This window comes from Aquila chrysaetos, chromosome 4 (assembly GCF_900496995.4).
Source record: "Aquila chrysaetos chrysaetos chromosome 4, bAquChr1.4, whole genome shotgun sequence".
Lineage (NCBI taxonomy): Eukaryota > Metazoa > Chordata > Aves > Accipitriformes > Accipitridae > Aquila > Aquila chrysaetos.
In genome coordinates, this window is record NC_044007.1 from 26,261,033 (window position 1) to 26,276,086 (window position 15,054).

At 37.7% G+C, this 15,054-nt stretch overlaps 1 protein-coding gene across 1 annotated transcript in view; it reads left to right on the forward strand.

The window, feature by feature from the left end:
• The window catches only part of VIRMA (vir like m6A methyltransferase associated), a 28,380-nt gene that overhangs the window by 6,106 nt on the left and 7,220 nt on the right, over window positions 1-15,054 (forward strand). Inside the window, exons 7-18 of the mRNA XM_030010878.2 lie at window positions 538-822; window positions 1,497-2,649; window positions 3,708-4,199; window positions 4,950-5,104; window positions 6,508-6,590; window positions 7,055-7,148; window positions 7,285-7,829; window positions 8,400-8,635; window positions 9,390-9,642; window positions 11,208-11,425; window positions 12,678-12,810; window positions 13,409-13,561. Of these exons, the coding sequence (XP_029866738.1) occupies window positions 538-822; window positions 1,497-2,649; window positions 3,708-4,199; window positions 4,950-5,104; window positions 6,508-6,590; window positions 7,055-7,148; window positions 7,285-7,829; window positions 8,400-8,635; window positions 9,390-9,642; window positions 11,208-11,425; window positions 12,678-12,810; window positions 13,409-13,561 (3,800 nt within the window). The remainder of the gene's footprint in view (window positions 1-537; window positions 823-1,496; window positions 2,650-3,707; window positions 4,200-4,949; window positions 5,105-6,507; window positions 6,591-7,054; window positions 7,149-7,284; window positions 7,830-8,399; window positions 8,636-9,389; window positions 9,643-11,207; window positions 11,426-12,677; window positions 12,811-13,408; window positions 13,562-15,054) is intronic.

The window sequence follows — 15,054 nt, forward strand, 5'->3', positions numbered from 1 at the left end:
TAGAATGAGAACAGACTGTTTTATCTGCTGTACATCACTGCTTAGTGGAGGCAGAATTCTGTGTTTCTGTCCCATGTGAGGTTTCCTGTCTGCTGTTAGTCCTGCTGGACAGATTCAGTTTTAGGAAAGGGATTTGAAAGAAAATCTGTTGGCTATGTTAAATTGTATCAGTTTAAGAGTTAGTAGATTTGAGAATATCAGCTGTTGACCAATACACTGCTTGAACATGCTGCTCATATTTTATGTAAATGTTCTGTTGACTCTGGTGTTCACTGCCCTTCTCCTCTATCCCTCTGCAGCATCTGCCAAATTCTCTGGTCTCCGTATGGGTTAAAAGTGCCAAGAACTCTTCACATGTTTCTTTATAGTCTTATAGAACTAAGTGGTTGTTGCTTGTGTTCAATCAAATCACCTGAAGATTTTCCTCAAGCTTTTTTTATATCTCCACTATGCATAGTGCAGAATTCTAAAACATATTATTGAGCATTGGATTTTGGAGAAGTACTCTTATGTCTTAAAATTTGTATATGTTTTCAGTGGTTGGGGAAAAAGAAGATGATGTGGACCATAGGGAGGATTACTTTGAGCCCATTTCTCCTGATCGAACATCCATTCATCAAGAAAGCCAGTATTCTGATGATGGAGAAGTAGAGGAAGATCAACCAGAAGAAGGAGAAGATGAAGATGATGTGGATGTTGAGGAGGAGGAGGATGAGGATGATGATGATGGGCATACAGTAGAGAGTATTGCTGATGAGGAAGAGGAAGAGGAGGAGGAAGATGAAGATGAAGAAGAGGGTGAAGAGGAAGAAGAAGGTGAAGGTAAGTGAAGTTGTAAAAAGTTAGGAAAATAAATCAGGTTTATGAAGTTTTGATGGGAGTACTATTATGATGACTAGGTGCAAAGAGAACTGGATCTCTTTCCCGTGGTCACTGCACCATTGCCTACCTTATTTATGGTTCTGACATTCTTGAGAACAGTATTTTGCTGTGGAATATTTATTCTTTTATAATAAATCTTCCTGTTACTTTCCATAAATGGAGGAAAATAGATACAGCTTTTATAGGTGAGAATGAACATTCGATCTTGTTATCTGTTTTGTTTAAAAATATAGGAAAGTGGTGAAAGAAATTATTTCTTAATTAAAAATCAAATAAAGTTGTTTATGTAATGAAGTCAGGCTAGAAGTTTTGAGAGATACAATCATAGGAGGAAAATTGGACAATATTCTTGTAGTAATGTGTACCCTAGTTAAACTTTTTGCTTTATACATTCTTTTAAACATCTCCGTCATTACATAAAAAATATTTGTCAGCTGGGGCTTTCACTTACATCTGGAGAGAGAAAGCTTTCTGTATGTTAGTGTATGATTGTTCTCTAACCAGTAATATTTGTATTAAATTATTACTTTTTTGTTTTGAGAATATTCTCTGTAGTTATGAGCTGGTTTATTCATAAGTGATTTTATTTCATAACTGAATCTTTTTCTTTTTAGGAGATGATGGATATGAGCAGATTTCAAGTGATGAAGATGGAATTGCTGATCTGGAACGTGAAACATTTAAGTATCCAAGCTTTGATATTGAATATACTCCTGAGGATCTTGCATCTGTGCCTCCTGTGACATATGAACCTTTTGAAAGGGAGCTTGGACCTCTTTTATACTTTAGCTGCCCTTACAAGACTGTATTTGAAAATGAAGTTGGTAAAATAAAGGACCAAGACCCAGAAAAAGAAAATTCAGGGGCAGTGGAAGCCTCAGTTAAATTAACTGAACTGTTGGAATTATATCAAGAGGAAAGGGGTGCAAAGTGGGTCACTGCATTAGAAGAAGTTCCGAGTTTAATAGTAAAAGGATTGAGCTACCTGCAGGTGAAAGACACAAAGCAAGACTATATTACCCAGCTAGTAGACTGGACCCTGCAAGCTTTAAACCTTCAGGTAGCTCTCAAACAGCCCATTGCTTTGAATGTCCGACAACTCAAAGCTGGGACAAAATTGGTATCGTCGTTAGGAGAATGTGGGACACAAGGAATAATGGCACTCTTGCAGGCAGGAGTTATTAATGTGTTATTTGAACTGTTGTTTGCAGATCATGTGTCATCCTCCCTTAAGCTTAATGCTTTTAAAGCTTTGGATAGTGTTATTAGTATGACTGAGGGAATGGAAATGTTTCTAAGGGGTGGCGTAGATGTACATGAAAAAAGTGGTTATCAGAAACTCCTGGAACTCATACTGTTAGATCAGACTGTGAGAGTAGTTACTGCTGGTTCTGCAATTCTCCAGAAATGTCACTTCTATGAGATTCTGTCAGATATTAAAAAGGTGGTTGATCAGTTAGCAGAGAACACTCCTTCTCTTCCGAATCACACGGAGCCAGAACAGGACCAGGACTTGACAGGACTTGAAAGAACCAACCAAGAGTATGAGAATGATGTGGAGGCTCCTATGGACATGGATCATCTTTTGGAATCTTCTAATATAAGTGAAGGAGAAATGGAAAAACTTGTTAGTCTTCTTGAAGAAATTTTCCATTTGATGGAAACCGCTCCTCATACAATGATTCAGCCACCTGTGAAATCTTTCCCAACCATGGCACGCATTACAGGCCCTCCAGAAAGGGATGATCCTTACCCTGTTCTGTTTAGGTATGGCAATTGCAAGTTCACTTTCCAGACTGTATTTCCTCCAGCTTGATACAGATATTTTTTAAGGATGACCTTGCTGACTAACACTTTTCTAGATGTTTCACTTTATACTTTATTGGTGGATTCTGGATTGTGCTTACAGTCTGAGAGAGTTTGATCGTTAATGTACCTGTTACTTTGTTGGCTTTCAGTGAACCTAGCATGCATATAACAAGAAGCTAACCTCTTGCTATTACTGGTACCGTGCTAGCACTTCAGTCGCATTCATAGATCCTGGCTAGTTGTGCTAGGTGCTGTACAAGTGCATATTTGAAAACTGTTATAGATCTAGAGTGTTTTCCCTTTGTCGTCTTGGAACAAGTCTATGTGTATGAATAGAACAAGTCTGGAATACCTCTCTCTCTATGCTGAGCTGGCAAGATATAAGCCAGCCTTGGTTAGAAGTCATGCAGTTGTGTCAGCGTAGCTCACTGTTTCACAGCATGGGCAGAGGAGCTGAGGCCTGCCTGCCTTCAGCCATTTAAAGGATCTCATGCGTTATTTCTCTGTTAGCAAGTTTCTGCCTAGAAAGTATTTCTCTAAATGCTAATAGGTTTCTTTGATAGTAGCAGTGTAGGTCATGACTGAATATAAGTATCTACGTGCAAAGAGTCTTCAAATCACCTCTTACATGTGCTATAATGATTAATTTCTTAGCACATTTAAAACATTTAATGCAGCATTGATGATGATTCAGATGCAGCAAATTTAATAAAACATAGAGGGTTATTTTGTTTGTAGGTAAGGTGAGTGGTTTTTTTGTTTGTTTGTTTTTGTTTTTTTTTTTTTTTTTGAGATCAGAACTTTATGTTTAGGGATTCATTCCCTGTAAATATTATAGCAATTATGTTTTGTAAGATTAAAATTTTGTACTGCTTCATAATTAGTTATAATTTCTCATAGTCCACAGAGCAGTAAGTACTGAAGCTAGGAGGCATGTAACTTTATATGATGTTATTATGCAGTATTGACAGATGGTTAAAATATTACTGATCGTTTTCCTGTTTGTTTTTTTTCAGGTATCTTCATAGTCACCATTTCTTGGAATGCATTACTTTGCTACTGTCTATTCCAGTGACAGGCGCACATCCAGGTGTGCTTCAAGCTATACGAGATATATTGCGTTTCCTGGCACAGTCACAGAAGGGTCTTCTTTTCTTTATTTCCGAGTATGAAGCAACGAACTTGTTGATCAGAGCACTTTGTCAGTTTTCTGATCCGGATCAAGAGGAAGGTCTCCAATCGGATGGTGCCAGTGAGGATACTTTTGCACTGTGGCTCCTGCATTCAACACAGACGTTACAGTGCATTTCAGAATTATTCTGCCACTTTCAGCGGTGCACAGCCAGTGAGGAGACTGACCATTCAGATCTGCTGGGAACACTTCACAACCTTTACTTGATTACCTTTAACCCTGTGGGAAGATCTGCTGTGGCTCATGTATTCAGTCTGGAGAAAAATCTCCAAAGTCTTATTACTTTAATGGAGTACTATTCCAAAGAAGCTTTAGGGTAATTTATGAGTTTATTTATATCCTTTAGGTTTTTACATTTTAAAACTATATATCTTCTATAAATAATTCAGTAAAATCTAAAATATTTTTTCTTTTATATTGTGATATTTTTATTTAAAAACAAAACAACTTTTAAGTAGAAGAACATAATAGAAAATCAGGCCTGTCATTTGTAATCAAGTACTTAATACCCAGAATCTGCATAGGTCATCCACAAAGGTGGTATAATATAAGTCAGACTTCTGGCTATATGAAAAAATAAGTAGGTAGTTTTCATTCAGGCATAAAATTTGACTGTGAAACAAGCAAAAGATTTGACTGGGGAAACTGGACGCTGCACACTTGTCTGGGGTGGGAATCTCTCAGTTCTTTGAGTTCTTGTAAGTGTTAAAACCAGTCATTATTTTCTCTGGACATGCAGTTTTACTACTTTAGGTAGCAGTGCTTTTAAAACAAGATTTATAAAACAGGCAGAGTTACGGAAAAAGGTTTGTGTGCTGCTTGACTTGCTCTAGTCTTTTGTGGATGCTGAAATAAATATGAAGTCAATGTAAAAGAAAGCTTTCCCTTTTCCAAAAGGATAGGAGAAAATTGTTTGGGGTTTTTTTTTGGTTGATAATTATATGAGGCAATCCTTGGTGAAGGTAAAAGTTCTGTAGGTAGGTTTTTAGGGGTCAAAGAATGAAAACCTAACAGATACACAGTTGTATTAGCTGAGATCTAAAGAAAATCCTTATTGTTGTTTCAGAGACTCAAAGTCTAAGAAGTCAGTTGCTTATAATTATGCCTGCATCCTTGTTTTGCTGGTGGTTCAATCTTCCAGTGATGTTCAAATGCTGGAACAGCACTCGGTGCCTTTGCTGAAGCTTTGTAAAGCAGACGAAAATAACACCAAATTGCAAGGTACGGTATGTGTCATTATCAACTGAATTGTTTGAATGTATAGAAGAAACCTTTTATATGTGGGTAATTGATACTTCATGATCATCTGGTTTGGATAATGTGTGTAATGAAGTTCTTTTTCCAGCTGCATCTGATTAGTTGAGTCACTGAGATAATGTGTAATTTTTTTTTTCTGTTAATGAGAGTTAAATAGGAAATTCTTTATAGTTATATTATTTTTCAAGTAATAACTACCATGAATTTTGGATAATTACAGGAAGTTTGAACTTATTTCTGTGTTGAAAATAGGAGAGCAAGTTTTAGTAAAAGTGGACTAACTAGTCAGTGTGAGCTGACTCTTACTTCTGTTTTTCCCTTTAGTGATGTAGCCTTGTAGGGTCTTTATATACTAATAAATAAACCTGGGACTGTTTCCTGGTACCTAGGCCAAGTGGCATGGAATAGTCCATGTTACCCTGTTACTAAATTTTTTGACCTCCAAACTGTGTCTTGGTGTGTTGCCTCACAGATCAGGCCCAGGTCATTTGGAAAAAGCCTGCTGGGGACTGTTCTGACGCCAGAACATTGAAACTCTGATGTCCAGAGTTGTGCTCTGCACCGCTCAACTGACTTGTGTAGACATACCAATAATTTCTTCCAAAACTTAAATGCACTGAAAGAAATCAGAATTCTTCAAAGTTTTAGTTTAATTCCCTCCTCTGCCATGCTTTTATTTTTTTGCTCCTTGCCTGATACTCAGTTTCATGAGAAGCAGGGCTTCACATGCCTTAAGCCTTTGGCTTAAACCAAATCATGAAGTTAGTCTGAGAATACTTGTTCAATTCATATCCAGTCGACCTTTGAACCTTCACATTCTTTTAAATATTTTCAGGAACAATGGGTGTTAAAACTTTAAATCTCTTGTCCCCAGAAATTGGGACTTTCAGGTAATTCTGGACTAAGAGAGGGACTGTTAATCTATAAAGACTTCCAGAATGAGTATGTGCTAGTGGTGCAGAGATTGGGTCCATTTGGGCATTTAATAGGAGTTTTGTATTCCTTTTGTAATAACCTGTTATGTACATTAAAGGGAATGTGCTTTCGTCCTTGCTCTTGATGGCTTTTGCTTCAGCTGACAGTGGGACCCTTAGTGTCTTTTATATTATTACAAATAATATAGATAATAAGGTGAAAATTATTCGAGTGTTCGGGTTGACTTAAGCCAGATTTTGTCCATGTACGTGAGGTGTATTGCCTGTTCTGAAGTCTTATTTTTGTTGATGCTTTTCAGCTGGTAATGTATGCCTCACAAATTTCACACTTTGCATTAGTACCTGTTGTGTAAATTAAGTACATTTTTATTGAAAAAAGTTCTATGTTCATAAATGCACTGACAAGTTACTTAAGTCTTTTTTTTCCCCTAGAGCTCAGCAAGTGGCTTGAACCTTTGAAGAATCTTAGATTTGAAATAAATTGTATTCCAAATCTCATTGAATATATCAAACAGGTTAGTAAAATACAGATAGATGCTATCTTTTAGTTGTGTTCTATAAGCTTAGACCTTTTGTAGTTTGATATTTTATCTTAGGTATGTAGTAACATATGATACTTAAAAATATATACTATTATCCAAAACATTTTTATTAAAGCTTATGATCTAGGCCAGTTCTTGCACTCAGTTATATTTATTGAAACAAAATCTAAGGTAACTACATGATGCAAAGATCCAACTATTTAAATCTTTTAGCTTCCCATAAAACCACAACGCAAACATTGACCTTCTGTTTTTTGCTTCTGCTGTATTTGTGACCACTTTCCAAAAGGTGGAATAATTGAGCTTAAATTTTGTGGATTACTTACAGCAAGTAAATACAGAATTTGAGTACTAAGCTAGTGATACACTTGTTGTAAAGTCCTTCCTTGTAATACGGGTTCTTTTATTTTTATTTTTTTTTTTTCCCCCCATAAAAGAATATTGACAGTTTGATGACCCCAGATGGAGTTGGTCTTCCTACTGCACTTCGTGTTCTTTGTCATGTTGCATGTCCACCACCTCTGGTAGAAGGTACGGTTGATACATTTGTACTGCTTAACATAGAAATCTTAGTTTTTTGAGTCTTTGACTTAAACATGTCTAAAGTGTAACTGTGATTGCCCCAGAGAAATTAGACATACAGAAATGTTATTTCTTTTCCATACAGGTCAACAGAAAGACCTTAAATGGAATCTTGCAGTTATTCAGCTCTTTTCTTCTGAGGGAATGGACACCTTCATCCGGGTATTACAGAAGCTGAACAGCATACTTATTCAGCCTTGGCGACTCCATGTCAACATGGGCACCACACTTCACAGAGTTACTACTATTTCTATGGCCCGCTGTACACTTACTCTCCTTAAAACAATGCTAACAGAACTCCTGAGGGGTGGATCTTTTGAATTCAAAGACATGCGTGTTCCATCAGCACTTGTTTCTTTACACATGCTCCTGTGTTCTATTCCTCTCTCAGGCCGCTTAGATAGCGATGAACAAAAAATTCAGAATGACATTGTTGATATCTTACTGACTTTTACACAAGGTGTTAATGAAAAACTTACAATTTCTGAAGAAACTTTGGCGAATAATACTTGGTCTTTAATGTTGAAGGAAGTTCTCTCTTCAATTTTGAGAATTCCTGAAGGCTTTTTCTCTGGACTTATACTGCTTTCAGAATTGTTGCCTCTTCCACTGCCCATGCAGACGACTCAGGTATAATTTAGATTTATTTAGTTTTTAAAGAATTTTGATTATGTATAACCTTTAGACCATTTTTGTAGTTGTGGAAGAAACAGATATGTGAAAGGATGAATTAAAGTTTCTGTAAAGCATTTGTGTTCGTATAGAGTTTTTGAAGGTACATTTTTTCATCAGGAACAAAATTGTTATTATTTGGAGCATCTTTTAAAATTAGCAGTCATTTGTTGTCCTTTTGCCCCTTGTGAAGTTATCTAGACTCCCATTCTGGTACTTAAATGATTGGCTATGAAGCCTTTGAATTTAACCCAGAATGCCAAACTCTCAGTGTATTAAGGCTCTTCTTTCTTTTGGCATGGATCTTGAATTTGTGATCTTTTGTAAGCATAAAAGATGTGTGACAACCTATGCTCCTGAAGGAATACCTAATTTGCTGGAATCGTGCCCTGTCATTCAGTGATAATGAAAATGGTGTTCCATATGTTTGATGAGGACAGTATTAGTCTTTGTTCATACTTTGTGATAGAATTCAGGTTTTATGATGAAAGTTGAAAGGAAAAACCTCCTGCCCTTCTGTTCCTGCAGGTGATTGAACCACATGATATTTCAGTGGCACTCAACACCAGGAAGCTGTGGAGTATGCATCTTCATGTTCAGGCCAAACTGATCCAAGAGATAGTTCGATCTTTCTCTGGTTCATCTTGCCAGCCTATTCAGCATATGTTGAGACGTATTTGTGTTCAGTTGTGTGACTTGGCTTCACCTACTGCTCTTCTTATCATGAGGACTGTATTGGATCTGATTGTAGAAGACCTACAAAGGTATCTTCTGTTGCAAAGATTTCTTTAATGAAGTGTTAAATTCACCTTGGTTCTGTGCAGTAGATTTAGCAGGAGGAAAATACTTTCAGAAATATTACTTACCCATTATGAACTGAATGAATTCTCAGTCCAGTGCTATATACTGTGTCCTGGTAATGCTTAATGTTGCCAAGGAACCACCTCATACTTTTAAGTTTTGATGTAGACAGTTTCACATTGTATGTTTATGGTAAGTATTTTAGAAAGATTTTCTTCAGGCTGTCCCTACAAAGCCATATTTCATCTGTGAAGTGCTTCTAAAGGACCTATCTGATATAAATAAGAAAAGTAGGCCAGTAAAGTTTGCTGTCCTGGGATTTGCATACTAACAGGAAAATGTGTAGGTGTTTGTAAGCTGGAGGAAGTTGAGTACTACAAATTCAGAGCATTTTGAAACAATGAGTACTTTTATTTAAAAGCATAATTATCCACACAGAATTCAATACTGTTTGTATAAAAGCATATTTATCCTTATACAATTTGGTACTCCATTATATGTTAAATGCACAGTAGATTAGTTAATTTATGATGCAATCAGAAGTAATTTAGTGAAAGTTGAGCAGTTTTCAAAAAGTAAATCAAACTCTAAGTTTAAATACGTAAACTAGGTGGTTTTTTAAAAATGCAGAATTATATGACTCCTGTAATGGTTGTTTTTGTAGTTTTTTAGATCACTTTAAAACAGCTTTTTCAAAGTGCATTGGTATCATTTCAGCAACACGGAAGATAAAGAGAAACAGTACACTGGACAGACCACTCGATTGCTTGCTTTATTGGATGCCCTGGCTTCACATAAAGCCTGTAAATTGGCTATTTTGCATCTTATCAATGGAACTACTAAAGGTGATGAAAAGTACGCAGAGGTTTTCCAGGAGCTCTTGGCTTTGATGCGATCGGCTGGGGACAACGTCACTCATCAGCAGTGCGCTGAATATGTAACTTCCCTTTTGCAGTCCCTCTGTGATCAGGTATTTTCTATATTTAATGCATAACGTGTTGATAATTGTAGGTGACAAATCAAATGAGGTTATTTCTTAGGTGCCTGCTTTTTTCAAAAGAAAAAAAACCCTATCAACATTGTTAAAACACAAAAAGAAAAAATGTGTATGGTTGGCTGCTTTCGCAGACTTGCTGTCTTGTTGCTCTTGAATGTATGTAAATCCTTTCATTTTATGATATCTCTTTTGCTTTATGTGCACTATTCTGGTAGCTCATTAGAGGCTGAAAACTGAATTGCACGAAGATTGACTGTCCCCTCAGCTGAGAGAATGATGTTATTTCTCCCTATGGGCCACTGGCAAAACTTGAGTTGTCACTACTCACCTCTTACCTAGTTGAATAAATAAGTATCTCTTAGTTGTCTAACTGAAACCTCTTAAAAATGTATTCCAAATATAAAGATATATATGATATGCTGCTACTGTAAAACTCCACCATTAAAAAACCCAACAGTATAAGTTACTAGAGCTCGGTAAGAAATGTTATCTGAAAACTGATTCATAGACTACCCCCGGTAGTTTCTCATTATTGCATGCATAGATTTGCATGTCATTATTTGCCATACTAGTTGCATGTATTTATTTGCTTTAGTGCTTACCCCTTATGCAAAAGCAATTTGGGTGTTGTTAGTCAGTAGAGATTAATCAGCCATTTGCATATAAACAAGAGCTCTTTGCCCATACAAATCCATTGTGAAAGTCAATCTTGTTTTATTTTATGTAAAATGTGGAGGGGGCAGTAGATTTAAACTTTCTAGGTGGTGTCCGCAGCCTCTTGATTTTCAGAGAATCACAAAATCATAGAATATCTCAAGCTGGAAGGGACCCATAAGGATCAAGTCCAACTCCCTGCTCCTCACAGGACTACCTAAAACTAAACCATATGACTAAGAGCATTGTCCAGATGCTCCTTGAACTCTGATGGGCTTGGTGCCGTGACCACTCCCGTGGGGAGCCTATTCCAGTGACCAACTACCCTCTGAGTGAAGAACCTTTTCCTAATGTCCAGCCTGAACTTCCCCTGACACAGCTTCATTCCATTTCCTTGTGTCCTACTGCTGGTCACCAGAGAGGAGATCAGCACCTCCTCCTCCGCTGCCCCCTTTGAGGAAGTTGTAGACTGCGATGAGGTCACCCCTCAGCCTTCTCTTCTCCAAGCTGAACAAGCCAAGTGACCTCAGCCGCTCCTTGTATTTTGATGAATATTTTGAGATTAAGGGACAGTTTGACTACCTAGGCAGGAAACTGTATGCATATTATCCAATGACTGGCTTTTAGTTGTGGCTCTGCTATCACATTTCACCCTTTGAAGTTTTTATGTTTTTAAAAATCAATAATGGTTTGTAACCCTTAACAGAACCAAATTAAAAAGGATACTTTGGATTAGTATTTTACTGGTCAGTAATTGAAATGCTGGAATAAGATGATAAAGGGGTAGTGAAAGAACCTAGTGCTTCTGACTTAATGTATGGTTTATACTTATTGCTGGTGTACAGAATGCATTTTTTACTATGTATAATAATAATTTTTTATAGGATATTGCACTCATTTTACCAAGTTCATCAGAAGGCTCTGTGTCTGAATCAGAGCAGCTTTCCAACTCCTTGCCAAGCAAAGAGCTGATGCCCTTAATTTGTGACTGTCTGATGGAAACATTAACTAATTCTGAGAGCAGTTACAGTTGTCTGCTGACATGTATCCGAACAATGATGTTCCTTACAGAGCATGACTATGGCTTCTATCACTTAAAGAGGTATGGTATTTTAAGATATTGCTGACAACTTCGAAGTATTTAAAAACTTCTGCAGTGTGAAATAATTTCCTACTGATGTAGTAGGAGACATTGAGCTTAAGGCACCTGAAGTTTCATTTCTATTTGGGGCTTCAATGTTTTACTCAGTATTTTGGTCTTCCTTCACTTGAGATTTTACCTCTGAATAATTTCTGCAGAATGCACACAGGAGCACTTTCTTTCAAGAAACAAACAAAGCATTGAAAAAAGGGTTGTATGCTCCATTTCCCCACTCCAAGGCTGGAGGATTAGAATGAGATATAATGCTTATGTCCTTCCCTTTTGAGTGACTCAGTAGTTAGAGGTGTTGTCTGGGATATTGGAGAGCTGTCTGTCATTCCTTCTATTTTGAGAGGATTCAGTTTGCACTTCCCCAGAGTGTTCTGACCTCCAGGCAATTAAGGCTTTTGAAATGAGGATTTTTTTTTTTTTTTTTTAACTATTTCTGTTGACTCCACTGCCTTTTGAACAGAATATATACATGCATTGGACAGTATTGTGTTGTTTTGACACTTAACTCCTTGTCCTGTATTTGGACCTGTTTCTGTCCACTGAAGGTGAGGTGCAGAGAGGCAAGTAAGTTGTGAGGTTCCCAAAGAGAAAAAGGTAGTATCTGGAGCCTTGTCAATAAAAGGTTGTTCAAAACACTCTTCTAAGCAGTGCTGCAGAACTGTGCTGCTCAGACTGCAAGAAGCTATACAACCCGCAAATGAAAAATAAACAGGTTAAAGATGCTGTTATTTCTATGATCTCATATGTCTAGCTGTCAGCTTCAGTGCACAGCCTTGCTATTTCTGTGTTTGTTTCTAGTTTGTTTCTGCAGTTAGACATCATGGGATGCAGTGAAATTGTAAGAGCAAGCATGATCCTGCTTTATACATAAGGCCCTTGTGCAAGCAAATATTTCTGTACCCCTATCCCTTGTCTGCCAAAGATGAAAATGTAATTTCTTGCAGGTTTTGGAGGTATTGCTGTAGTATGTGTAGCTGTATATGTGCAGTCTGAAATATCTGCAGGCAGCACCGGTGACAACAACAGTCTAGTACAGAGAAAATAATGAAGCTCCAGCTTTGTAATCAAAACTCAACTTGATAATTGTAAAATTTACCAAATTTATTTTGCATATATGTTGTTTTCTTATAACAAGTTACAGTGGAATGGTCACAATGAATGCACTAATAAAGTATTTTCTCTCTTTTCATTATGAAAACAGCTCTCTAAGAAAACACAGCAGTGCTCTGTACACTGTATTAAAGCGAGTAATAACTAGTTTTAGCAAAGACACAGGTGAACTGGCCTCTTCTTTTTTGGATTTTATGCGACAGATTCTTAACTCTGATACGCTGGTAAGTGAATACATATCAAATACTTAGACAAACCTAGCTGCATTTCTCTGAAATCTGCAGTGTGAGACACATTCAGGAACAATTATTTCAGAAAGCAGTTGACTATGCAGATTGCTGTGTGAGGCTTTTCCATCAGTAGTGTTAGTGCATTCTTTAGTTTTTAATGAGATCTGTGAAAGCTAGGCAGAATATATGTTTAGTAAATAAGAGGGTTTTTCAGTAGGAAGAACAGCATATTGATTCATATTGATTTCTTAAATGAATAGCATCCTATTGTGTCCAGGTTTTAGATTCATGGCATCCTGTTAGAGTTGCTGTATAGATAAGGAGTATAGAAAGGAATCTAAAATACTTGCTAATTCTGTGATACAAACTTCAGCTTATATAGGAAAGCATTGGATTCATCCTGATGCAGCATCTAAACTTGGCTATTGAAGTGTTCTTTATTAAAATATTTTGTATAATATGTTTTTAAATCAAAAGATTATTCTTATTTTGCTGGATTTGCTCTAATGTATGTTTGAATTCTAAGGGGTTTGCAGTCCAGAAGTATAATGAATATTTATGTGTACTTATTTCCACTTGTCAAATATTTCAGGGATGTTGTGGAGATGACGGAAGCCTTATGGAAGCAGATGGATCTCATCCAGGGAGAACACTGGGTCTAACTACTGCAGAGTTAAAACATCTACTGCAGAACAAAGAGGAAACCCCAGAAAACCTGCTGCTTGATCTGGAGAAACACGTTATGGTAAAAGAATTTATATAATCAAGTTGATGTTGTGGTCTTGTATCTGAATGTGTTTTTAAAACAATATAGGCTATCCTTCCTTGATGAGAAGGGTGTGCAATTCTGTGGCATACCTTGTGGAATTGGTAATAGCTGTTGCCATTATTTTAATACTGATGTCCAAAATCAGGTGATTTTGGATCCATCCTTCTGATGCAGGATGGATTCTGACTTTATTGTTTGTATTGTGGTAGTGCTAAGAAGTTTCAGGTAAGCTTGGGGTCCCCTTGTGCTGAGAGTATTTGCACACCATAAGAGCACGGGCAGTTAACTCTGTGATGAAAGGCAGTGAATGCATACAACAGAGAGCGCCGGATAGTGGTGAAGCAGATTGGTAATGTAATAAGCAACAGGAACCACTGCTTAGCAGTGGCTAGATGTTGCTGATGACAAGTAACAAGTGGAATACCCAGGAGTCAGTACTGGGGCTGATATTGTTGGATGTTTTCATCAGAGACCTGAATAATGTATATACATCTTCAGTGAATTTGTGGATGACAGTAAGCTGGGGGAGTGACTAAGGTGACAAACAGCAAATCCTCAATCCAGAGGGACCTCAATAAATATTTTAGGATTATTTATCAGGAAGCTTGTGTGGCTTGTTAGGAAAAATGCAAAGTTCTGCACTGAGAGCAGGATAACCCCATGCCTTGATGTGGGCTGGGCTGAAAAGGGCCAGGTGGTTATGGTGGATGTTGGGTTGAACATGGGCCAACAGTGCATGGTCACTACAAACAAGGCAGACTGTGTTCAGAGCTGTCGTGGAAGGAGCATGGTCAGCAAATCAAGGGACCTTACTGTCTGTCTCCACAGGATGCTGGTGAGCTCTCATGTGGAGTGCTGTGTTCACCTTTGGTCAGCTTTGTCCTGTCACCAGTTCTAGAGAGATCTAGGAAAACTGAAGAAGGTTCTACCGAGGTGGTCAGGGACCTAGAGCACATGTGCTACAGAGAGAGGAGGAGGAAGCGGGGCTTGGTTAGCCTGGTGAAGAGGCCTAAGGAGCCATCTCAAAGCTACTTACAGCTGTTTGGGGGATAGTAACAAAGGTGGTGGAATCAAACTCCTTTTGGTAATTCTAGATGATAAAACAAGGGACAATGGCCCCAAACTGGGGCTTCAGAGGTTGTCGTGGTTTAACCCCAGCCAGCAACTAAGCACCACGCAGCCGCTCACTCACTCCCCCCCCCACCCAGTGGGATGGGGGAGAAAATCGGGAAAAGAAGTGAAACTCATGGGTTGAAATAAGAACAGTTTAATAGAACAGAAAAGGAGAAACTAGTAATGATAATGATAACACTAATAAAATGACAGCAGTAATAATAAAAGGATTGGAATATACAAATGATGCACAGTGCAATTGCTCACCACCGGCCAATCGATGCCCAGTTAGTCCCCGAGTGGCGATCCCCCCCCCCCCACTCCCCCAGTTCCTATACTAGATGGGACGTCCCATG